This window comes from Equus quagga, chromosome 16 (assembly GCF_021613505.1).
Source record: "Equus quagga isolate Etosha38 chromosome 16, UCLA_HA_Equagga_1.0, whole genome shotgun sequence".
Taxonomy (NCBI): domain Eukaryota; kingdom Metazoa; phylum Chordata; class Mammalia; order Perissodactyla; family Equidae; genus Equus; species Equus quagga.
In genome coordinates this window covers 67,822,945-67,849,277 of record NC_060282.1, presented here as the reverse complement: position 1 = coordinate 67,849,277, position 26,333 = coordinate 67,822,945, and the positions used below count along the sequence as shown (strand labels likewise).

Below are 26,333 nucleotides of genomic sequence, written 5' to 3'. Positions count from 1 at the left end.
GGGTGGAAGGCCATCTGTGCAAAGGGAACAGTCTGAGAAAATGCTTGAAATCTTGAGACAGTACGATGCATTTGGGGAAATAAATAATATTGCTGGGGTGTGAGGTTGGAAAATTGGGAGATGAGGTTTGCTATGCCAATAAATAGAATAATGGGGCTGGCCCGGTGGCCAAGTAGTTAAAATTCTGCGTGCTCTGCTTTGGTGGCCCAAGTGTGGACCTATACCGCTCATCAGCCATGCCATGGAGGCGTCCCACATACAAAATAGAGGAGGACTGGCACAGACGTTAGCTCAGGGCAAATCTTCCTCGGGTGAAAAAAGAGGAAGATTGGCAGCAGGTGCTAGCTCAGAGCTAATCTTCCTCACCAAAAAATTTTTTTTTTTAAATAAACCAAATAATGATTTAGGAGGTAAATATTTACACTACTTTGACCAAAGTCTTTTTAAGGATTTTAGAAACAACTTGTTATATAATTTCCATATTTTTTTAATGGAAATGTTATTTATCAGAAACTTTGGGTGCTCCTATTGTGTAATTCTGTTGACCTTGACTTGAGTTAACATGTATTTGGAAGCAATAACTCATTTTTATAGTTTAGTGTTTTGAGAGGCTGCCCTTAAGTATTCTGAATTAGTGCTGAATTAGAACTTCGCCTCACTTCTCATTTCTGTCACTCACTGGATTTTTTTTTTCTGCCTTCATGTAGTCTTACTCTCACCTTTCAGTCTTCTAAACAAATTATGATTCCTCCATTTCCTTATTCAGGTAACCCCTAAAGCCCTGGCTAGCAGACCCAATGAATCAGAATTAACTCTAAATAAGCAGTTTTCGTTTTATTTTGCCTTTATCTTCCACTACTCCCTTGCTGGAGAAGATTCAAGTAGGCACACAGCGTTATCACATTGGGGAATGAATGAATGCCGACTTAAGTTCAATGGCATGTCCTTGTTGCCTTGCAGTCGATTTACTTGCAGTACTTCTGAAGCCATGTTTCAGGGGATTAAACAAGATTCTTTCATTGCCTCTGTGCTTTACTGTGTGTCTGATTGTTTTTTTTCCTTCTGTGATCTGTCTTTAAATTTAAGCTTCTACAGCATAGGCATATTTAGATTATGTAAAAGAAAGAGATTGTGGACAAATTGGTATATACTCACACAGCTTACTACGAAGATTCTCCACCATCTGTTTACCTGTCAATATGTACTAAATAAAATTGTGTATTGGTGATAGCAAATTCAATTTAGAGTTTTTACGAACAAAAGCATTTTCTAGCCAGCTATACCCAGAATCTATTCTGATTACTGTCTTCGCTCTCGATAAGTGTAGTACATTAATTTTAAAAGTGGGGCCTGTGTGTTTCAAACTTGTGGCACGCTTATTGGTCCTCTAAGTAGTCGTACCTTACCATGGATGAAAATGAAACCAAGCGCGTTGCTTTCTCTGAAGCAGAGTGAGATGGTTTTGCTGGGTGGAGATGCGTTGAGATTGGTTAATTCTGCTGTTTCTTCATGCTGAAGAGAAACCATGATATGGTAACAAGCAGCTCAATGTCAGAAAGAGACGGAGGCAACTTGGGGCTGAGGTCCCTCCCACCGCTAAAGAAAGTGCAGCTGCGCGTTTTTAATACGCACGGCAGGAGATTTCAGCAGCTTGATGATATATAGTGCATTAATGTTGAAAAGATAAACACATTTGGAGAGCACAGGAAGGGCCTTGTGTTTTTATGTTAGCAGAATGCTTCCTAATGAATAAGAATGTGCTGCTGGTTTCACGGAGCCATATGGCAGCTTTTCTAATTTTAGTTGGGTGCAGATGCATAATTCTCTGATTTTACCTTCTAGAACCTTTGAGATGCTTCATAACTTTTCCTGTAATATTTAATCTATAGTGCTTGGCCCGAAACTGCCTGTCATTGTGTCAATGACTTCTTTGCTCTGCATGGGTCTCTCCACTGCTAGGTTTGACAGTCACTTCACCTGAAATCTCCCAGCTCTTAAATGCAAGAAAAGATGGGAATCGTGGATGTCTTCCCACTAGAGTCTTAAAATTTGTTGTGGAGGTTATTAGACTTGTGTTTGACGTCAGTCTACTGAAAAATTGATAGATTTCTGGGTGAGTGATTTTACTCATTTTGAAGCAGTGGAATTAATTATAAAACCTGCATAAAGTATCAGGTTCCATTTTAGTCAAAGATTCTAGTACTTTAAATAATACTGCTTCAGTGAAAGCAGCTATCCTCACGCTTGACCAAACATAAAAATAACTTTTAAACTCTTCCTTGGCTGAACGTGTCAGGGAGATAGATCTAAACACGGGCCGTGCTCAAGTTTTTCTGTATGCGTGTGAATACTCTGTGGATTATCTTTCGGTTGACATCTTTTTACAGAGTGAGTAATTGATATTTGTTTGAATTCTGACTTTTTAACAATAGACTAACTTCCACAAGTTTTCCACGGCCTCTTCAGATAATTAAAAAAAGAAGAAAAAGTGTATGAACCTCTTCCATAACGGCTGTGCCACCCCGTCCCTCTCATGGGCAGACATGAGCAGCATTTGGGTTTCTCAGTCATCAGTGTGCTTGCTGCCGCTGCTGCTAGAGTTAGGAATTATGTGGCTGTCCCCTGGGCCACGACTGCCATCCCTGTGAGGACAGAGGACTCCGTTCTGGTACTGATTTGTGCAAAGGCCTTTTGAGAGTATGTTCTCAGTGCAGTTGCCAAATAAACAAATAGGCAAGGCTTCCTAATGTTAGAAGATTCAATAAGTCACCAGAAATCAATAAATAATGTTTCAGAAGAACAGGTAAACTCTTTTTTTGAAAACACCACTTCATAATTTAAAAATAGCTAGTGGTACTTTTTAAAAGATAAATAAAATTTTTACTAGTCTCACAGTTTCTGATTTGTTGGTGTTCTCACCAGAAAACAAATTTTGCTTTAAATTTGTGCCTATAGATGACAATGATAAAGAGCAATTTAATCCAGCTGCTTCAAAAAATGCCCATTTTTTCTTGTTTTTTTAAATCACTTGTATTTCTAGAGATCAGATGCTTCGTTTTTCACCCTTCCTTTTGTGTTCCAAGAGAAAACATGAATAATAATTACTTATAAAGAAAAGCATATGGGATATAATATTAATGATTTTCCCCCAGTTTGTGGTGTGACTCCTCTTAACACAGTCCCCGAAGAGATGGGGTTTTGTTCTTTGCTTTGAAACTGGAAATCTAATTAATTGGTATCGGATTTCTGGAGGGCCGGCAAATGGAGGAAGGAACCGGATGGAATGGCTCTCCCAGTAGCCACCCAGGAGAGAAGGGACACTTGGGGAAAGATTATAGGGGCATCCTTAGACAGTCTCTCTAATCTGAGCTTTGCTGTGTCAAACTGTGCTATTAAAAAGAGCATAGCTATTTTATGATATTTTGTCTTTTAGGGAGTGAGGAAGAAAAGGGTAGAATTATTCTTTTCATTGTTACTATCTTAGGTCATAATCTTTAAAAAGGATAACTTTAATGGTTAAAGTGCAGCAGAAAGAAATGGAAGGCTAGGTGTGGAGAAGAAATCTTTTTGTAGGCTTAACAATTAAATTTTATCATCTTTCTTTGATTTAACAGTTCCATCTGTAATAATAAGATTTTATAAGGGTTCAATTATAGGAAACTCTGGGCTGATCCTTCTACTCTTGAGTTTCCTCAAGGATATTTTTGTAACAGAATATATTTTTATAGTTAATGAATGCAAAATATAGAAAAGTAAATATAATTTGTGACCGCTGAGAAAATTGTCTAATTTAAAAATATTAGTGTGTTTTAGTATAGTAATCCTGTACTTACAGAAGTATAAATAATCTAAGGATTTAGGCTTATTTATATCTGCTACACAAACACAGCGTACTCATTTTTGAAATGCTCCATGAAGATGCCGGTGTATGTCCAGTCAACACAGTATATCTCAAAGGAGGCCTTTGCTTCCTCATATTTAATTTTAAGGCTCAACTGAACATTGAACAAAGGTAGGAATTACTTAATGAAAAGTACCCAAATAGCATAAATTCATGGCCAGTTTAATTTAGATTCCCATTACCTTGGGAAAACCATATTTCTGGGTGTTTTCTATCAGTGCATATTATTGATTTGTTTCTTTTTGATATTGAGAAAGTGTCAAAGCACAAATTCGATACAGAATTGAATAATAAATGACAAATTTTCTGGAAAATGCACATCTCCAAAGTGAGAACAGGAGTGAAAGGCCCTAAATTCTTTGCCCTTTATCTCTTATTTAATGACTCCATCGATAGTGAAAATTTCCCATTCTCTTAATACATATGATAGCATTGTGTTAGTGTTGCAACATTTTGAAAGTTTTCTTGCAAATAATAGACAGACTCAGAGTTTTCTTTCAAAGCATGTGTTCCACTAATATAATTTCAAATTGATCTTGTGAAAATTTTTGTTGTTTTCATTTTTAGTCAGGGATTCCTAGAATTGCAGTTTAGACAGACGTTTTGCCAATGTTCCTTAGCATTGGTTTCCAAAGGCCAGGCTGAGATTTCCAGGGACCAGACGCCACACCCTTTCCCAGCAGTTTCCTTGTTGGGCCTCGCTTTGCCATCCAAGTCAATTACAATGCATGTGAAATATTTTCAGCTCTGTCTAGCCATTTTTATCTCTTCTTTGAACTTAAAGTTAGTTCCTCACAGTTTAGCCCTAAATTGTTCTCTTTTGGTTCGATTGTAATTGTTTTGCCCCCCCAGCTAAATGTAATCTCTCAGCTGACAAGGATTATTCACTCTGCTTGCACCTCAGGCTCAGCAAGATGCCCGAGACCCCTTCACGGACCCCGCTGGACTGAGCCCATCGATGGCTCGAGCTGGCCACTCGTTCTCTCTGACTTCTTGTTAGCTACTTCTTTTCTCCTTTTAAAGATTTATCAGTTGAATATTATAAAGAGAAAAAAATGGCATGTTTTATTATTACAAATGCTTTTTCAGGATGTTATTATTTTTATTCAGGCTTTCCAGTAGAACCCATACACTGGTTTTATCAGATCTAAATCATCTCCTACTTTAAATTTTGGGCCCTCGCCCTAAATTGTATCTGATCCATAGATTCCTGAAAAGAAAAGAAAATGCTGTGCAGAGATGATCCTCATTCTACATATTTTCTGATAAAAGTCCAAAATTCAGTGCCTGAGCGTGTTGCTAGAATGTTTAGAATAACCCGTCAGGAAAGGTTATCAGTGTTTAGGAAGCTGCGTGATTGGGTTTTCTAAGTTTGAGTTTTGAAAATTCCACAGAATATTAATGAATGAATTTAGGAAACTTTTGGATCCTGAGACATGATCAGATGATCAGATCCTCAAAATATAAATATCTCACAAGGTATATTGTCTTTAAAAGACTCAGAAATGGATTATCACAAACATTCTTATTTTGTATTTATTTTGCCCTAAAATGCGGCATTATTATAGACCCCACAGAAACCAGTAATTTATTACTACTATGATATCAGAATCTCACAACAAATAGCCTGATGTTGTACAGCGAACAGCAATAGGTACGGAGCTGCCCTTGTGATTAGCAGCTGTTGCTTCATATCTCACTGTCCCCCGGCATTAATCTAAATTAAGTCCATTCTTTAAAAAGAATAAAACCACCAGTTGTCACAGTGGACGGACAGGAGAACTTGGGACCCTGAGAGAACATGAGATGCCTAGAAACTTACTGACTAAGGCAAGACAAGACGATTGCTATCTAAGACCAGTTCTCCTCGGGAAACCCTTTTCCCATGTTGGTCCTGCCCACCTATTCCACTCTTTCCCTGGCACCAGGAGGGCCGGTGGGCCTAAAGAGGAAAATCAGTTCCTTTTTCCACCCACCCTCCATTCTAGTTGCTCCTGTATTTCTGGGAATAAGTACCAGCAGTGGGACTAGTCTGTCAGTCAGCCTCCAAATATTGAGCGAAAACCTACTCTGAAATAGGGACACTGCTAGCCATTGAGGTTATGGACACAGGCACCCCTTCATGAAACTTACCTTCCGGTGGGGACAGTGTACTGTTTCATGGACTGTGATTGTCTCTGCAGGAGGTGGGGAGGACAGGATACTCTCCTAGGAAGATGTGTCTGAATCTCATGCAAAGAAGACCTTGTGAATCTGCACGTTCTGACAGACCGTCTCAGGGAAGGTCTTCTCCTGTATCCATTCCAACTTGGGAATCAGTGCTGCTACAGAGATGTCACTGATGGGAGCATGATACTCCTGGGAATAGCTCGGAGGCAGAGGAAAGGCTGCAGATTACTCGTTCTGTGGGATGTTAATCCATTGTTCCTACCCACTGACTCCCACAATACCAAAGGCAAAAAATAAATAAGAAGGCAGTAGGACCACATAAATATATAATATCCATTATATGGGTTTTAAGATTTTAGTATTAATGAAACTCAGGGATCCTTAGGCCCTAACCCTTCACAAGACAGGGCTGTTAAACCAGCTGAAAATGCGACGAAGCAGCAGGTGATGGCACCGAACAGGTCCTGTCCCTGGACTGGTGGGCAGGAAGATGAACAGAAACTGAAGAGAAATCCACAGCCTTACAGAGTGACCTGGCAAAGAAAAAAGAATAGTACACCCACCTGCAATTATTTGGAGTATATTTGGTGCTGAAAAAGATTCTAGCAGAATGGGGATTGCATGTGTGTGGTGGGGGGTGTCTGGAGAGCCTGAGATATTTCCTGCTTCAGTTAAGACTGGCTGAGGACTGGGGCTGAGACCAAGCCTGCAGAGGGGGCAACGTTAAGGGACCTCGCAGTCAAGAGCTGGGGAAGGCAGCGAGAAAAAAAAATGAAGTGAGCACAACAGATCCTCACAGTGTTGAGTTATAAGGGCTGCCAGACAGCAGTTCTCTTAATAGGTGGTCACAGCTATTTAGATCTAAGAAGGTGAGCAGGAATGTAGAGAGCGATGGAGAAGCTGCTACAGCCTGCTTATGATAAGCTCTGCAAAGAAATTACTCCATCTGGAGCTCAGGAAGGAAAACCTAGTAAACACAAATATGCTAGTAGGAAGTTACACTTGAAAGCTACTTTATAGTTTTGAGAGTGTGTTTTACATCTTGTCTCATTTACTCCTGTCACAGTCCATGATTTACAGAAGGCAAGTCCTAAGGCCTTACAAAGTCAAAGTGACTTGCTGTGACTCATACTTCTGTTAAGTGGCTGAGCTTAGACTTGAACCACACAGGTCATCTTCCCTTTTCCTCAGATAAACATACATGTGGAAGCTCTCCGTCATGGAAATGGCAAGATTTGGAGGACCTGCATAATTCCTAATTATTCACCAGGTTCTCAGTTACAAATTAAGCTTAGGGATTTTCAAAATACTATGTAAAATCTTTTTTACAAAAAAGGAAGCAAAATTTACCAAGATCCCGAAAACAGGTTGATTCTGATTACTAAATTGATTTACAGTTTTCTTTATTTGCATTTAATTACAATGATAACATGCAGTGTAAACAAGGATATAATTTATTCAGGTAGACATAATTGGCACGTTGTCTTTGTGTTGTTTTCTAGCAAGTTGTTGATATGTATCCAGTATGCTTTAGACTTTTTTTTGGTGTTCTTGAAATAACTAGTTTACATGTATATAGATAACTGTGCATCTGTTTCTTCTGTGAGATTTTTTTCGTAATGGAATGTCTTCTCGGGCCTTGTGGGCCTGAAAGCTGCCTCTCACATTTAATCCAGCAGCACATATTATGTACCTCTGTACTAGATAAAAGTACTAGTACGTTGAAATTCTCTGGGTGCCTGCTAGGGCACCTCTCCTCTCTGCCTTAAATTGTAAAGCATCTTCAACAAGACAGGGACCAGATCTTTCTGGTTATTTAAATGTGAATGTGACAAGAAGTGGACCAGTACAAGAGTCAAGGCGGGACTTAGAGAGTGTCACGTGGGAGCAGCTGTAACAAGTTAGGACTTGTGTTTATTCCTTCTTCAAATGTGTGCAAATGTGTCTCTGGTTATGCTACTGAATTCTGAATATCAGACCCTCATTATCCTAGTTTGGGGAATCTCTTGAGTAGAAACTAATTGTGCCAAAGTATATAGCAGCTTTGTAATCTAGAAAAAAATGCTTGTGAGGGACTAGCATGAAACCACTAAACTCATTTTATCAGCAGCCTGAGAGGGGATCTGAGCCACAGGTTCTGGCGGTGAAAAGTTAACGTTCTGGCTCCTGCTTCCAGCCGTTTCTCCTATTCAGTAGCGGTGGGGGTGGACTCTGACTCTTTTACAGCCATATCTGATCCCATTAGAGATTTTGAAAATCATTACAATAAAAGTGTTTCCATGTCACTCTGCCCTTGAAATAGCACTGCCGTTTAATCCACACTTGTGTTTGTTGCAGAGAAAGCAGCAGCAGCCAACATCGATGAAGTGCAGAAGTCAGACGTGTCATCTACAGGGCAGGGCGTCATCGACAAGGATGCACTGGGGCCCATGATGCTCGAGGTACCACATCCTCGTTTGGGTTCTCTATTTCAGTGTTGTTGGTGTTTACATGATTACATTCGATTTTTAAGTGAATGTGATTTCAGGATAATCCACACTTAATTTTCACTCTTAAGGTTGAAGTCCTGCTGACCTCTTGAGCTTACTAATACTATCTCTTCTCTGACTCCTGATACATACATTTCAAATTAACAATGTGGAAATAAATTAACTAGATTAGAATGTAAGTCCGCAGGCTTTAACTACCAGTTGAGCATTCATTTTGGAAAACCATGTTCATGAGTTCAGTTAAATTCTGTGATATAATATATTTTAGTTTGAAATGTTCCCCAAGTTCTTAGATTTTATATATGCCATGTACATATGCCTATATAAACCTGTTAAAATTTGAGGACCAAAAGAAGGTTTATGCTTTATTTCTGCCACTTCAAACTAGTGTATTTATCTCATAAAATGAAAATGGAAGTAGTAGGCAGAACTTTTAAGATAAACATCACAGTGTAATGGTTGGTCTTAACTGCCTGTTCTTTATTAACCTTAGGAAGTTTTATGACCAGACTACTGTCTAGAATTTGTAAAGTCCAGCTTTCCTATTTTATTAACTGGTAAGATATTAAGTACCAAGTGCTTTGCTGTACCTATTCCAAAATTAAAATTCAAGATGTAGGCTACGGTAAGATGAGGGAAAAAATGTCAGTGAATATATAACAAGAAGCAGAGGGGCCCTGAGACATAAATTATGTCAGTTCTCAGGATAATTTACTGTGCTGATGATAAGATGAGATTGAAGATTACCGCCTGGCCAGAAGCTTTGCAGCGCTGTCATTGCGGCATCACGTAGCTGGCTGCGGCTGCCAGACATAGCTAAGAAATTAGGATTTTTAAAGCAAAGGAAACCAATAATCGCCCCTTTTTTTCAGTGAGTGCATAAGATAATTTTTATTTTCAGAAAATCTAATTCCATGAAAATCTACCATATAATTGGAAGGTAGGGGGGGACAGAAAGAATTTAAAGATTGTCTGACCAGTCTTTGTATTTAGAAGTGACAAAATTCGTTCCGTGGGGCTGGACCCGATGGCCGGCCCATTCACTGACCCTGTGTTGTCCTTTGCTTATTTTTCTCGAATCGCTGCCTTGAAAACATCCAGCTACAATTTTCAGTGAAAAAGCGAAAACACACTTAACCTGATTTTCCAGAGTCAATAGGCAGCGGAAGGCCAGCATGCTACTTCTGCTTGGTTCTCTGAAGCAGATGAGAAAACTCTAACTAGGTGGACCATTTAGAATTAGATGAAAGAAAGTAGATAACTTCCTGTGGAAAAACCTTTGAATTATAAACAAAATCAACTTGAAAATTATGGTAATCTAGATTATTACAGTTAGAAATTCCCGTATTTCTATGTTTATCCCTTGTGTCAGGAGGAAGTTAAAGCAGGGTACAAACTCCTGAGAAGACTTTGGAGGCTTCTAGAAAAGAAGTGCTCAGAGTAACCACAAGGCTGTGTCTCAGGCCTTTGAGAGCAAGTTCATTAACTGTAGAAGTGAGATTGCTGGATGTTGTGGGCCGTATCTCATCAAATCAAACCAACATTTTTGCTGTTTCTAAACAGTCTTCTGAGAATTCAGTGCTTGGAGCAAGGACCCGTGTAGCAGGACTGTGGTTCTAAATATGTTAGAGAGGCAGTGCTTGAATTGAGCGACTTTAGCTTTGAGTTTGAAGTCTTCATCTCCGTTTACGTGTCATCGTTTCAGCAGAGAAAGCTTGTTCTCATCGAGCTGTTCCCAGGCATAGATGCACACTCATGCTTACATCATAGCATAGTGGTTGCTAGGCAACCAAACCAAATGTCAGCTTTTTTCATCAGAGCATATCATAGTGAGCTTTAAACAAAACACAGTTTTGTAAGATGAAACAATTGCATCTTTTGGTTATATTATGCCACAAATCAGTCTTTTTACTATGGTACAAAGTGGTAGGAAGCTGCGTGCACTTTCAGAAGCGAGCTCTAGGTCATATGACTATGAAAATCCCTGTTGGATGTGTATCTAAGGCAATGAGTTTAAAAGGACCCTTGGTACCTAACTAATCAGCTGACGGACTTCCTGTCCCCCCTCACAGACACCCACGTTTGTACACACGCTGACACAAGGTGTCCAAGGGTTGGTGCCAACCTGTGATGGAGAACCTTTACATATAGTCCTGCTTTGCCTGCATATTGTTTATACCATTAGGAAAACTTGACAATATTTAAGAAGAGCTTAAAGCCAAGTCAGGTTTTTTTTTTTTTGAGCTTTTCATTAATACCTTATGGTCAGTTCTAATTTGACAGAGAACTTAGTTTTGTGATGAAAATAGTATTAAAAATGAATATATTCAAAGAAAGCTCACAAAATAGGAGGCTGTTAAATAATAACTTAAGAAAAAAAACAAATTAGGGCAAAAGTAAACACTTTTGCCCCATTTATACACATAGTTATATCAGTATGTACATGTAACATCATTCATGTTAAAAATAGTAAGGGGGGGTGGCTGGCCCAGTGGCACAGTGGTTAAGTTTGCACATTCTGCTTTGGTGGCCCAGGGTTTGCCAGGTCGGATCCTGGGTGCAGACAAAGCACTGCTGATCAAGCCGTGCTGTGGCAGGCGTCCCACATATAAAGTAGAGGAAGATAGGCATGGATGTTAGCTCAGGGCCAGTCTTCCTCAGCAAAAAGAGGAGGATTGGTGGCAGATGTTAGCTCAGGGCCAGTCTTCCTCAAAACAAAAAAAAAAAGTAAAGGGGCCCAGCCCCATGGCCTAGTGATTGAATTCAGTGCACTCTGCTTCAGCAGCCTGGGTTCACGGGTTTGGATCTTGGGTGCAGACGTACACCACTCATCAGCCATGCTGTGGCAGCGACCCATCTATAAAAGAGAAGAGGGCTGGCACAGATGTTAGCTCATGGAGACTCTTCCTCTGAAAAAAAAAAAAAAAAGTAGTAAATACATAATATGAAGAAACTGTGGCATAAACTGGGTAGACCAGGTGGCCCTGTTTCAAGGTATGCCTGATCAGTAACAAGGCTTTATTATCTTTATTCTTGAAATGATCCTAGATTCTTTGTCTCCTTCCCTAGTTGAGATTGGAATGACAACAGAGAATGAGGCTATGCACCCATTGCAGGAAAAATACCATTATCTAGATGATTTGCCTACATCCTGACAATCTGGAGAACAAGTCATACAGAAGGGCACAGTTAGTTCACTGTCCACTTCTCACTGTTATAAACCAAAACCTTGAGTCCCTTTTGGTCTCGGACGGTGCTGACTGCATCTAGCCTGAGGTCCCCTTGAAAGACTGGTTTGTCATGTCAGAGACACACTTCCCAGACCCTTTGCCCATATACACCAGATGGTATGGGGCTGATGCTCCTTTCAAGGTCTGAGATCATCTGCAATTCTTTTTGTTTAAACCCTGGCAGTTTTAAAGGAACTAAAATTTTCGAGGGGTTTTTCTTGGCCTTTATCCTTAAACTGAGGGAAAATTATCAATGACCCCTTCCTCCCGTTGTATTACATGAGAAACCATACATCGAAATTACTTTGTGTTGGGTAGGTAACGTAAAAGTTGTTCTTGGCCCTACGGGGTACATTAGTCTAATTTTGCAAATACAAATGGCCTGAACACTTTTGCTTGGCGATAATTATCTCCCGATAAGTTAACAAGAGGTAGTGTTTGTCATTTAGTTTGTGACAAGAAACCCTGATCTAGGCTCTCTCCTACTTACTAAGATGGAATAATTTCACCAAGAAAAATGTGTTAATTGTTTCTGAAAACTAGGAGAGGAGCAAGAGAGATCTTTTTTTCTCCACGTGTGAATTGTTTGCCTTAAAGGGGTCGTTGGCTTCTTAAACTGCACGTGAGTTAATGTTGTGTCCTTTCTGACATAATTTGTGCCTTTTCCCTTAGGCCCTTGATGGGTTCTTCTTTGTAGTGAACCTGGAAGGCAACGTTGTGTTTGTTTCAGAGAATGTGACACAGTACCTAAGGTATAACCAGGAAGAGCTGATGAACAAAAGTGTTTATAGCATCCTGCACGTTGGGGACCACAATGAATTTGTCAAAAACCTGCTGCCAAAGTCTATAGGTAAATGCTTGTCTGCTGGGTCTCCCCTTCCTCTCCTCCCCATACACGCGTTGTCCTGGTTGGAGGGGGTAAAATAGAGGTTTATTATGTCAAGTGAGGATAAGAGTAACTGGGTGGTTGATTAGAAATGCTTGTGTTAAGTATTTGAGCTTAGAAGTCACGAAGAATAGGACATCTGCAGATATTAATCTTGAGTGAATGATCGTTTTGATCCTGTAGTCTAAGTACATGAAAATAATTCAGATGGACAGCACTCATATGACAACTGTTTTCATGGGGTTTGTTTTGTTATTGTTTTTTGAGAAGGTGCCAAATTGCCTCCCACGCTATCCAAAGCCCGCTGACTGTTGTGTCCATTTTCTCCACGACTGTCTAAGAAGTAGAAGGTCATGAGGAGTTTGAGATTCAACTTATTTTGAATCCTGCTTGTGAAAAGAGCGTGTATGTGGGTGTATACAACATTCTAAAAATAAAATGTTCAGGAACAAGTGGCGTGTAGAGGTTCAGATGCTATCAGCCTGGGAGCCCTAAGTGGGCTCTTTCAATTCCCAGACTCTTCAGTGGCTCCTCAGGTGTCGTCAGCAGATGCTGCCCCCTTCCCTGTTCTCCCTGCTTCGGGTTCCTGCATTCTTCCTCTTGTTTTGGAGACGCTGTCCAGAGTGCATTCGATTATTAGGGGCCATATTTTAAAGTGAGCGATTCACAGCATCGGCCCACCTTAGATGCTGCTCTGAAGTATTGCTCTTCCCACTTACTAAGTGGTTCTTTTTTTAATATTCTCACTTAAACTGATGATGCTAAGAACGTCTTCACGGATAAAAAGAAGTGCGTATTTTAGTACGGAATAAGGTCAAGTCCTGAGTTAGCAAGTACTTCTGTTCTTTTTCTTAAGACTATTTATATTAGCTGATCTTACTGTTACTGCAGTAAATAGGAAAAGGTTCCTCCAAACCCCATTATGGCTAGCTTTTCCTTGATGTGACACCCCTTTGTTCAAAGTGACTGCAACAGTAATACAAAATAGATGAGTACCATGTGAGCTCTTTTTATTACATTCTCTAGTAAATGAACAAGAAAATGGGATTTCTTATTTCAAGTCACTAATATTTTCAGATCTCTTCAGTAATTTTATGACTTTCTCAAAGGACCTATACTTAATAATTCACTATTATTAATTCACTTGTCTAAAGAGCTCGTTGCCTTACTTTATATTGTACTTTTTTATACTTTCAAATTACTTATTAACCTGAGTTAATAAGAACTCTTTTTTCTTTGATTACTCTATGTAGTCTCCATTATGGAAAGAAGGTTTTAAGAATGCTGATGGAGAAATAAACGTCCCAAATGCCTGCATAGACATATAAAGCTAGCTATAGTTCCAAAACAGTTTCTTGCAATTAACTTGATGTGTCCTTTTTCTTTCTAGGGTTTGTTCCCTTTTTTATTCCTCGAAAGCCCAGTGGCTGTGGGTTTAGCGTTGGGTTCACCATAACACCTAGCTGTCCTTTTAAGTGTGTTCTAACTAGTGACTTTTGGGAATAAATTTGCTTATCTTATAACTGGCCCTTTTTTTAATCCCCTCTTTCATTGTCCTACTGGTTCTAATATTTTTTAGATAAAACATAAGGAACAGTAAAGAAAAGAATGCCGAAATGAAAATTAGGATGGTGTCTAATTCCAGCTCTTCTAGTAATCGAACGTTTCTTTGGACGTCGTTTCCTCATCTGTAGAACGAGGAGGTTGATCTGATGATCCATAGACATCAGATCAATCAGTCATTCTTTTGTTTCTGTCATTGATTTCTCTAATGTATTTCCCAAAAAAATGAAGTCTTTCCTCTTTCATTCTCTTTCTTGAGATGTATGAAGTAGTTTTTCACTTGAAAAGGAATAAATCACGTTAGCAGTGTATCCTCAAGGATATTTCCGTCTTATTGAGGAAATATACGTGAAACAATTTTAAAAGACTACAATAGAGTAATCCAACAAGAGCCAAGTGACAGAATATGCGCTAAAATTTCTGTAAAATTTTAGAAAAGAAAGATCTGTAAGAAGCAGCAGTGTGGGTGCCTCGAATAGTTGGTCAAGTGTGTGGAGGATCTCTGTCTTAGAGCATGAGTACATTTGGGTGGGAGAAATCGAGGCAGCCTGATGTTTAGATAGGGTAGCAGGAGCAGAGGTGTCCATGTGGCACTGGGGAAGGAGGGTGGTGAGGGAGGCTTGTGCTGGGCAGTGTGGTTAGATGGATGAGATGGGGCTGAGTAGTGAGAATTTGATTTATCAGTTTGAAGGGTCTTCATACTCCGGACTGCATCACGTCCAAATCCTTTAAAGAATTTACTGCATGCTACAGTTGGTGCCGTGTACAGATTTTTGAGCAGGGGGTACCATAGCTAAAACTGGAACGCAAGTAGACTGAACTGAATTTCCAAGAAATCAAAGTTAGGAAAACCTGAAAATAGAGAACTACAATATTCTAGTAATAAATAATCAAGGCCTTAATCTGAAGGGCAGGGATCAGTGTGAAGAGTAAGAAGCGTAAAAGACATTTGAAAATCCCAAGAATTTCCTCAAGTTGTTGAAACATTAACCCAAGAATTTTTTCCCCTCTAGATTATGAAATTATTGAGAAGAGTAGAAACATTATCTAAAAGTAAAATAACCATATGTTTCCTACACAGTTTTGGTAATTGGGCAGCAGTGAGTCTGATGTTAGTCTCTTTGTAACATCGCGTACTTTTGCCTTGCTCAGTGAATGGGGGCTCTTGGGCTGGCGAACCTCCTAGGCGGAACAGCCATACCTTCAACTGTCGGATGCTGGTCAAGCCTTTACCCGACTCCGAAGAGGAAGGGCACGATAACCAGGAGGCACATCAGAAGTATGAAACTATGCAGTGCTTTGCTGTCTCTCAACCAAAGTCCATCAAAGAAGAAGGAGAAGGTACGGCCGATCTCGAGGATGTTTTATGTGTCTGCCTGCTTATTCCTCTGCTATTTCTTTCATGCTTAATAATCTAAAATTAGTGGCCACAGAAAGTTCTTTGTTCTTTTTACCTACTTAACAATTTTTGTGATAAATTCAATTTTTAAGTCTGTAAAACAGCACTATCCAGTAGGATTTTCTGCAGTGATAACAGCGTTACATATCTTCAATGGCCGGTGCGGCAGCCACTAGCTACATGTTGCTGCTGAGCATTTGAAATGTCAGTAATTCAGTTGGGAGAATGAGTTTTCTGTTTTGTTAAAATTACATTTAAATGGCCACATGTAGCAAGTGGCTGCCCTACTGGAGCAGCCCGGTTAGGGCTGACCCTCCCAGGGACCCTAGGCTCCTCTGAATGTCTGCTGCAAGCTGTGAACCACAAACCTAGAAAAATGCACATAGGTACGAGCAACATTTCTCATAGACTCTTGAGGGATTCATGGATTCCAGGTACCTTATCTGTGGATGCTGGGTGCAGAATATGTAATAGAAGGATGCTTACGAGAGGGCAGAGATGGGAGTGGGGAGTGGAGAGGGTCGCACACTGTAAGCTCTTATGCTCTTTGCCTTAGAGAGATGCTCATGTGGTCACCAACCCCTTTGCCCTCCAAGCAAGCCACGCCACACTGCTGAGTGGCACTCCCTGTCATATGAGACAGTGCTGAAGAGGGCATTCTGCATGTGGAGCAGAAGGGGAAGAGCTGAGGACCGCTGGTGAATGGAATGGCTTACCAGCTCTGTGACTTTGGGCAAACTCCTTGACCTCTCTGAACATCCATTTACTCTATTATCAAGTGAAGTCAACAATACTGGTATCAGGGTGTAATAAGGATTAAATGCATATGCCTGACCATGACTGGCATTAAATACTAATTATTTAATCCTTGTAAAATATATATATATAAGTAATTTTTAAATTTTATTGGAAAGAAAGTAACAGAGCTGTCATAGATGGTACATAGTTTTTCATAGTTAAGTTTTTCCGTAGGTGTGGAATGTCAGGTGTTTTATTCTCTTTTATACAATAGAGTAAGTGCTACTGTTTTATCCATCTATGAGGATATTCTAAAGGAATATAAAAAAGATAAAGCTGATCTATATAATCTAATAATTTATGATATTGTGCAGTATATTTGAACATTTTTTGTATATTTAAAATCTGATTCTGGATGTTAGCACAGTGTAGCATAGAGTGGGGTTTCTGAGCCGTGGGGTGCTCAGGTCAGGTCCTGGCTTCACCAGCTTTGCGTGATGCTGGGCGGGTTACCTAAACTCTGCGCTGTGGTTTTCTGCTCTGTTAAATGGAGAGAATGCTAGTCCTGCCTCACAGAGCTGTGAACAGGAGTAAATGAATTGGTAGCCCAGAAAGGTGTCTGTCTCACAGGAAGTGCTCAAAAATTTAGCTTTTACTGTGTTGAGAATGAGGATCACATTTAATTTTGTGATACCAGCTATTACTGGATATAGTTAAAGAAATTCTTTCCCAAATTTAAAGCTGAACAATGATGAATCGATGATGTAAGATGTGAAGAGACTATTTTTTTCAGAGATTTTTATCCAGCATTCTCGAGTATCTTGGTGACCCAAAAACTCAGGAAGCAAACCCTTGACCAAGCAGAGTGCAGATTTTAGTTTTCATCATTTTTGTGCTTTATTCTGAATTACACTGGTTGTTACCATAGCAGTTGATTCCATTCTTCCCCAGCCTTGGGAGGTGGTTTCAGAGTGTTAACTCGAGTGCGGTGCATATGCTTTTATCAAATGTACCGGGTACTTCGGTACTTTATGCTCAGCTCCCCCAGCTCGTCCTGGGCAGCAGCCTCTTCCCTCTCCGCTGGCTGCTTCCCACTTCCGTTGAGGAGAGAATGAAGCCAGTGAGCAGCAGAGGGACCTGGTACTTTGTCACTCTCTCGTTTATTGGTTTACATGGTTGTGCTGTCATAAATACATTTGAGCCTGTTTGAGTCACTAAAAAAGCCTCATATGGTGACCACAAATGTCTGTGATTGAAGATTTGCAGTCCTGCTTGATTTGCGTGGCCAGAAGAGTTCCCATGAAGGAAAGACCAGTCCTGACCTCGTCAGAAAGTTTTACTACTCGCCAGGATCTCCAAGGTGAATTTTCTTCCCAAGGAAATCATTTTAGAACACTTACAGATTCGCAAACGCAAGGAATGTGTCTAGCAGACTGGGAAGAAGCCAGTCGAGGCACCTGCCCCTGGGGTGGAAGCATCGAGGGGCTGGAGCAGGGGCGGGGGTGGACAACGCTGATTTTCACTGTCTACCCTTTGGGTCCATGTACTTGTGCCACCTATTCTAAATAAATAAATTTTTATCTCTTTAAAATTTAATTATTTCTGTAAATAATAGATCAGTCCGTAGGTCTAACGCTTGCTGTTATTTAATAGGCAAGATCACTTCACTGGATACTAGCAGCATGCGGGCAGCCATGAAGCCTGGCTGGGAGGACCTGGTGAGAAGGTGCATCCAGAAGTTCCACGCACAGCATGAAGGGGAGTCGGTGTCCCACGCCAAGAGGCATCATCATGAAGGTGAGCGTCTCCAAATGGTGGTGTTCTTGAACTTGATTTTGCTAAGTTAGTGTGTCCTCGTAGAGCTTTCTCTGAAACGGTAATTCCTGAAGTTCATCTCAGGGGCCTTGGGTCTGTTGACTTTTGTGTTCGTATGTCCGTGCATTATCTGGCCCAGAAAATGTTGCCCTCTGAAGGGACATGTAATAGGAGAACCTGTAGGACAGAAGAGTGCAGTGACAGTGATAGAACAGATGATGATTTTGCAGACAGATGAAAGGAAAAGGCAAGAGGTCATTTTCTTTGATCCTAAGGCTTCTAGATGTGTAAGACAACAAAGTAAGGTACCATCTTATATCAAAGGAAATGTTATCTGAATCGTAAGGAAAATCCGGAAGTAAGAAGGAAATGCAGTGTGCAAGAGCAAGTGAATTCCTGGTAGAATCCTGAAGACTGCCTGGGTGTTTCTAGAAGGCCCAAAGAGGTGAAGTGACTTGTCCGAGGTCCCACGATGAGCTGCTAGGACAGCTGGAACTAAACCCGAGACTTCAAAGTCGTATTTCAGTAGTAATAGGAGCCTTCACTGAGCCCCTGGCCGGTGTCTGACATCGTCCCTCTCTGCGTGATCTCACCGACTCGCACAGCACGCCTGTGAGTTAGGCACTGTGGCCCTCCTTTATCGCTGAGGATGCTGACACGGGTGAGATGATGGCTCCCGAGCAGTCGGTCAGTGAGTGTCAGTGCCGGAGGTTAATCTGACGCCCATCCTTGCAGTCACTGCTCTGCTGCTCCCAAAGGCCTGTCCACAGTATCACTTTTCCTCACGTGCATTGTGGGTTTTTGTTAAACTGGCAAAAACAAAGGAAAAATTGCTTTCCTTAGCACTTACTAAGTACTCCTTGGGGATGGGGACACATTTTCCCTCTCTAACATCTGCCTCCAATCCTCCTCTTTTTGCTGAGGAAGATTGGCCCTGAGCTTACATCAGTGTGCATCTTCCTCCACTTTATATGTGGGATGCCACCTCAGCATGGCTTGACAAGTGGTGCCATGTCTGCACCTGGGATCCAAACCAGCAAACCTTGGGCCACCAAAGCAGAAAGTATGAACTTAATCGCTGTGTCACCAGGCCAGCGCTTCTCCTGGCCTTTTAATTCTCCTCTCTTGGGCACTTTATGTCCTGGCGGGGGGAACTGGGTGACGAGGCCTAGATGCACAGGGACTGCCAGAGAGGGCCCCACAGCCCGTGAGGGACGAGGGCAGTGCACTGTGCCTCATAACTCAGCTTGGCAAACCGCCTCCTTGAGAAAAAAATTGTAACTCGTTGAAAATAGAGTTTCGGCTTGTCATCTTCCATTGAAACTGCATCTGTGACCTTGGCATTTTACCAGCCATGTTTGTATGTTTAAACTTCATGCTTTTAAGATCACTTATAGAAAAGTACAAATCATAGTAAATGACCTCCCTCCCTGTTCCCTTATTTTTCCCTCCTCTTATTCATTCTTTTCATCTTATTCATCCTTATTTCTTAGACATCAGCACGTAATCCAACAATTGTATCTCCCAGCATTTTTCAAGTTGGAAACAATAAGAGGAAATAAAGATGCTATGTCTGAGAGAAATCAGCATGTAACCTACTGTTTGACTAGATCTGGTTTAGAATAAAAAGAGTAGTAACAACAAAGACTAAGAAATCACCAGGAGCGAACATGTTCAGTGTCCTTGGGCCCAGAGTAGCAATGCCCTACACTGAACTCTGTGGCTTCTTGATGGCCCACCAAAGGGTTTACAGAGAGGGACCAGGCACTGTGCTGGATTTAAACAGATGGGACCCACTGAAAGAAAATCACAAATGTATGAAATACATTCCCTCCAAATGTATGAAGTAGGTAAGATCGGGGTGATCATTTGCACTAAATACAAATCTCCTGGAAGGCTTTGTTAAAATGGAGGCCCTTCCTCAGTGTGCTCGGGGCGTGCTCACACATACCTGTTAGCAGAGATGCTTGGTGTGGACCGAATGGAAATAGAAAATCCTAAGGGATCTTAGCCAAGGCAGATAAAATTCTGAAATTATGAGCCATCGGAAATAAGAGTCCTATTATAAAAATTGTATGCATGCTACCTTTTAGGAGCACACTTATTGTCCAAAGCAAGATAAACGTAGGTACAGTAACTTATTTCCAGTCCTGCCACTTCAGAGGAACTTCATGCAGCAGTTGATGGCAGAGAGTAATAGCTCAATACTGCATCTAATGGCAACCGCAGAGGTGTTTCATTAGGGAAATTGTTCAAAGTGAACCTTTACCAAGAAATCAGAATCCACATTGTGTGTCAGCAGTCTCTCCCTCCCGTGGCAATTTCGTGGAGTGGTGAATGTGGTTGGTTGCCTTGGGGCTAACTATTCAACCCACAACGTTTTGCTGAGGATTATGTGGTAGATACGTGGCAGTCTTAAAATGTTTTAACAGGTAACTAAATTATGTGGCTACTGTTTTTCTCAATCGAAATGGTCTTCTTTAATATGCAATGTATGACGGTTTTAAAATGCAATTGTTTTAAAAGCTAAATCTGAAATTTTAAGAGAAATTATTTTAACCCAATTGATTTGTGTTGTGTTTTCATAAAATGGAAACACCTGATTCTTTATCCAGACGTTAAACCAATTCCATGTCACTAAGACTGTTTCATTTTTATTGTTTCAGTTTTAGCCTTTTTTCCCCGGAAAAGATTCTTCTGATTGTCTATCTCTTACTTCCTCTTGTTCTACCCACAGAAATAATACTTCTCAGACACTGAGAAACTGAATTGGGCAATAGTAGTGTGAGATGATGGCTAGAACGTAACGTCGAGATGAATATTTGAGAATATACTTAATGTCATAGATTTTACTGTACTAGGTGAATTAAATGCAGATGGTGCACTGTAGACGTCTGTGCGTTGTATTGTTTGCTAACATTTTAAACAAATCATTCTAAAGCTTATTTTGAGCTAATAAATCATTTACACTCGGTTCTGCCATGGTACCAAAGATTTTAAAGAGAGCATAGTTAGAGAGTCCAAGCTTTATTTTTTAAAAAGCCAGTATATTGAATTTATTGGTATTTTGAGTGAAAAATATGTAAATGTGCTTTTAAGAATTTGTGATGTTTCAATACATGAAATATTCCTTACAGCTCTCTTTAACGTGCTGGTAGGAAAATATTAAACGTAATGACGTTGGTTACTACTATTGTGTCTCATGCTGCCCCTGCCCTGCCTTTTCCTAAACGTGCCTTCTGTCTCCTTGTTGCCTGCAGTGCTGAGACAAGGATTGGCAATCAGTCAGATCTATCGTTTCTCCTTGTCCGATGGCACTGTTGTCTCTGCACAGACGAAGAGCAAACTCATCCGTTCTCAGACTACTAATGAACCTCAGCTTGTAATATCTTTACATATGCTTCACAGGTAATCCTAGTTCTAAGAAACCAGTCCCCCTTCCCCACTTAGGAGGAAATGTTACAGAAGCAACAAATCGTCCTAGAGCCGCTCAGGTTTGTTAGACATTTCTGTTGACCAACCCTAGACATTTAAAATACAGAATTATATTGCTATCGACTGTGGGCTACAAGGCAACTCATGCTGCCATCCAAGTAGGGCCGTACTTGGGATTTCAGCCTTAATACTGGTGAAGTTTAAACCCAGCTGGAAGCACACAGGCTAGCAGTAACGTTGCTCTGACGTGACTGCCTGTTACATCAGAGAAGGGAAAGGGATCCGTTCCCGATGGTGGCACACACAGGGCGGGGATATTGAAGCCACTCGCATGATTTCTGCTCCTGTGTGTTTAAATCTAAAACTTTCAAATATGTACACTTAGAGGGGATATTTTAGATTTTGTTCTCAGGTTTAAATTAATTCTTGACATCAGACTTTAAATTGAAGGGTAATAAACATTTCCATAAAAAATGAAAATAAAGAAAATTGGATTGACTTTTAAAATAAATGTCATAAACAACATTGAGAGCACAACTTTAGGAAAATGATTGCATTTTGAGTTATATAAATATTTATTTATGCACTGTATAAAACTTTATGAGATAGTATCAGAAGATATATAAAGTTGCTCTGGTTAAAGAGCCCCCTTTTATTACATTTCTCAATTATTTACTTTCTTATTTAGGAATAAAAAAAAATCAGGCAGCCCTGTTTGCCAACTGTTAATAAATCTGACCTCAAACTGAAACAATTTGAAAGTGATCACACGTGTGCCAAATTTCACTCCCCTAACTGAAAGCTGCTGTTTGACAATTTGTGAAACGTGTTTTGTTTGGATTTCTGAACACATTTGGTAACTCACTAGTGACTGCCAAGGCTGTAAATTAAAGCTCGTAGGGCTTGGACAATCATCCAGCTCAGAAAACCTGCCTTCAGTCATCAGTGAGGAGTGGATCAGAGTTGTCTAGGCGTTGGGGAAGAAGATCCCAGACTAAGGTCTCTGAAGTTCCCTCCCACGTGGTCTGTTTCGGGGACTCTTTCGCTTGCCGTGGGGACTGAGCAGGGGAATCTGTCGCATAAGGTGGTCAAATCCTAAACAGTTTTGGTGACTTTATTGGCTCTAGAACTTATAAAGTTTCTAAGACTCAAGGGTGAGCTTTTCCCCCTAAGTTTGCTGTTCATCTTGAGCCAAGCAGTATCCATCAGCGCTTTCCAAGCTTACAGATGTGTCTATTGTTAGGAATTGTAATCTCTGGCAAATGATTGAAGACATTGGGTCATTTCTTTGAGATGGTACAAGCTCTCAGTTATTCATGGTAATATACCATTTAATGAGAAAGATATGTTTTGTAATTGGAACCTAGTAACTGCAATTGCAATTTGGTAGCAGTCAAATTTAAATACACCCCCTCTGTAAAACCACAGACATCTTAATGAGTTGACTGGAAAACATCCCTCTTGATCCAAAACTATACGTGTCCAGTCTTGTCCATAATTGCAGATTGTTTCATCAAAGTATTATCTTTCCTTTAAATGTAGCCTGTTCTTTTCAAGAAAAGAGGCCATCCCATTTTTTAAAATTAGTAACAACTTGCTAAGTGTTTTTCCTTTTATCTTATATTTCTTTCCTCATTATACAGAGAGCAGAATGTGTGTGTAATGAATCCGGATCTGACTGGACAAGCGATGGGGAAGCCATTGAATCCAATTAGCTCTAGCAGCCCTGCCCACCAGCCCATGTGCAGTGGGAACCCAGGTCAGGACATGACCCTCGGTAGCAATATAAATTTTCCCATAAATGGCCCAAAGGAACAAATGGGCATGCCCTTGGGCAGGTTCGGTGGTTCCGGGGGAATGAACCATGTGTCAAGCATGCAAGCAGCCACTCCTCAGGGTAGTAACTATGCACTCAAAATGAACAGTCCCTCACAGAGCAGCCCTGGCATGAATCCAGGACAGCCCAACTCCATGCTTTCGCCCAGGCATCGCATGAGCCCTGGAGTGGCCGGGAGCCCTCGAGTCCCGCCCAGTCAGTTTTCCCCTGCAGGAAGCTTGCATTCCCCTGTGGGAGTTTGCAGCAGCACAGGAAATAGCCATAGCTACACCAACAGTTCCCTCAATGCACTTCAAGCCCTCAGCGAGGGGCATGGGGTCTCCCTGGGGTCATCGTTGGCTTCACCGGACCTAAAAATGGGCAATTTGCAAAACTCCCCGGTTAATATGAATCCTCCCCCACTCAGCAAGATGGGAAGCTTAGACTCCAAAGACTGTTTTGGACTTTATGGGGAGCCATCCGAAGGTACAACGGGACAAGCAGAGAGCAGCTGCCATCCTGGAGAGCAGAAGGAAACAAGCGATTCCAGCCTGCCCCAGGCCGGGAGCGGTGAGAGAGCCGACGGACCCAACAGACTGCACGACAGCAAAGGACAGACCAAACTCCTGCAGCTGCTGACCACCAAATCTGACCAGATGGAGCCTTCGCCCTTGGCCAGCTCTTTGTCGGACACGAACAAGGACTCCACAGGTAGCTTGCCTGGGTCGGGGTCGACACATGGGACCTCGCTCAAGGAGAAGCATAAGATTTTGCACAGACTCTTGCAGGACAGCAGTTCGCCTGTGGACTTGGCTAAGTTAACCGCAGAAGCCACAGGCAAAGAGCTGAGCCAGGACACCAACAGCACAGCTCCTGGTTCCGAAGTGACTATTAAACAAGAGCCAGTGAGCCCCAAGAAGAAGGAGAATGCACTACTTCGCTATTTGCTAGATAAAGATGATACTAAAGATATTGGTTTACCAGAAATAACGCCCAAACTTGAGCGACTGGACAGTAAGACAGACGCTGCCAGTAACACAAAATTAATAGCTATGAAAACTGAAAAGGAGGAGATGAGCTTTGAGCCTAGTGACCAGGTAAGTTGTGTGATGCGTTCTCCCGAGTATGCTAATCCACATCCATCAGGGATTTGCTCCAGGGCGCCTTGAGGCCTCAGGTGTTTAGAGAAAACAAGCCTTCTCCTTTGTCCTTCTTTGAAACAGAATTCATTTTCACCGAAGCTTTGTGTTCCAATGCTCTGTCTGGCAAAGGGGAACACTGATACAAGCAGGGGTCAGCTGACTTTTTTTTTTTTTTGTAAAGGGCCAAATGATAGATATTTCTGCCTCTGCAGGTCATACAGCCTCTGCCACAACTGTTCAGCTGTGCATTGCAGCGCAAAAGCAGCCATAGACACTGGACACAAAGAAGTGTGCTGTATTCCACTAAAAATTTACTGACAGGCACAGATATTGGAATTTTGTGCAATTTTCGTGTGTCACAAAATACTCTTCTTTTGTTTTTTTTCCCAACTAATAAAAAATGCAAATCCCTTCTTAGGGGCTATACAGAAACAGGTGGTGGGCAGGATTTAGCCCGCAGGCCAGCTGTAGTTTACTGACCCCTGTTAGTAGGAGATGCCTAAATTGCAGATAATCACTTCCTGGAAACTGGGCTTTGTCAGGACGACTTCATCAAGTTATTTCTCATTTACCTTTCTCTCTTTGCATGATCAGAGTTTGACTGGTTTTCAAACCTAATGAAGATCATTCCACCTCTTGTCATTCTCGACTGAAATTCTGATTCATGCTAAAGAATTTCTTAGGCCATTGTTATAAAAAATATTAAGGAGAAATGGATGGTAGGAAAGGAGACTAAAGTTTGACTTGATGTTAGTGTATCGGAGCCATCATATATAAATTCAAAACTACAGTAGTAGGTTGCGTTATCTGTTCTTCTTATCTGAAAAATTAATCCCCTGATAAAATCCAGAACAGCCAAAGTGACATTCAAAATCATTTTTGATAATACACTAAGGAGGTAATGACATCACAGGGAAAATGTAAACCCATTTAATGTTTCTCTTTATTTAAAAAAAAATGAGTTATTACAGACACCATGGCTTGGCGTAGGGTGTCTCCTGGGGACCAGGGCCGAGCTGGTTGATGATCCAGGGCTCCGCCTGCACCACGAGCTCTCCCGCTGGTCCCCGGGCGCTGCCTCGGCTTCACACCCTTCCTTAAGTCATGAGTGGTTAAGAAGTGAAGAAGCTGTGTAGGCCTTTCTACTTAAAATGCTTCACTAATTTGTCCTGGAAGTTTGTTTTGCAAGTGGATATTTTATGCCACTGTCTTCAGGGACTAGGTGCGGATGGGGAGAGAAGAAAGGAGCACCCGTGCTGGACCCCTGAGCTCTGCTGAGTCAGTGGAGGCTGGCCCAGAGGCAGGTCTCGGATTGAAGCGGTGATTGGGAAAGCAGAGGCTTACCTGCCCTCCTAGCTGCGCTCCGTCCCTGGTTCTAGGCCCTTAGCTTCCTTTATTTCTCTCACTTTGCTGTCTTCACCGCTGCTCCCATTCCTGTGAGGCAGATAGGATTTTTCAAGCCTTTGTGCCCTTCGCAAGAGAAACAGCCGAATTATATAAACGTCTTTGGTCATCAATCCTTAAACTTAGATGTTAGCGCACCATTCTGTATTACAGCTATTCTGTGATGCTATAAAATCGTTAGATGGGGGAAACCAGAAAGTTAATAGCAGTATTTTGGATAAAGTGTAGTGTAAAACCATATTGACAACTAAGTGTTTTAATCTTTGGAGGTTTACTGGAGTATACAGAGCTAGTGGCAGGCACAGATACTGTCACTCAGGTCTCTCGACATGTGCTAGAGGGCGCA

The 26,333-nt window shown here is 41.2% G+C and overlaps 1 protein-coding gene across 8 annotated transcripts in view; it reads left to right on the top strand.

The window, feature by feature from the left end:
• The window catches only part of NCOA2 (nuclear receptor coactivator 2), a 267,879-nt gene that overhangs the window by 198,807 nt on the left and 42,739 nt on the right, over window positions 1-26,333 (top strand). For all 8 annotated transcript variants that reach the window (XR_006885610.1, XM_046642258.1, XM_046642263.1 and 5 more), the window contains 7 exons: window positions 8,408-8,511; window positions 12,462-12,639; window positions 15,391-15,579; window positions 17,634-17,735; window positions 18,029-18,172; window positions 21,451-21,598; window positions 23,269-24,538. Coding sequence is in view for 7 of the 8 variants with exons in the window: in XM_046642258.1 (XP_046498214.1) it covers window positions 8,408-8,511; window positions 12,462-12,639; window positions 15,391-15,579; window positions 17,634-17,735; window positions 18,029-18,172; window positions 21,451-21,598; window positions 23,269-24,538 (2,135 nt within the window). In the remaining variant the exon portion in view is untranslated. The remainder of the gene's footprint in view (window positions 1-8,407; window positions 8,512-12,461; window positions 12,640-15,390; window positions 15,580-17,633; window positions 17,736-18,028; window positions 18,173-21,450; window positions 21,599-23,268; window positions 24,539-26,333) is intronic.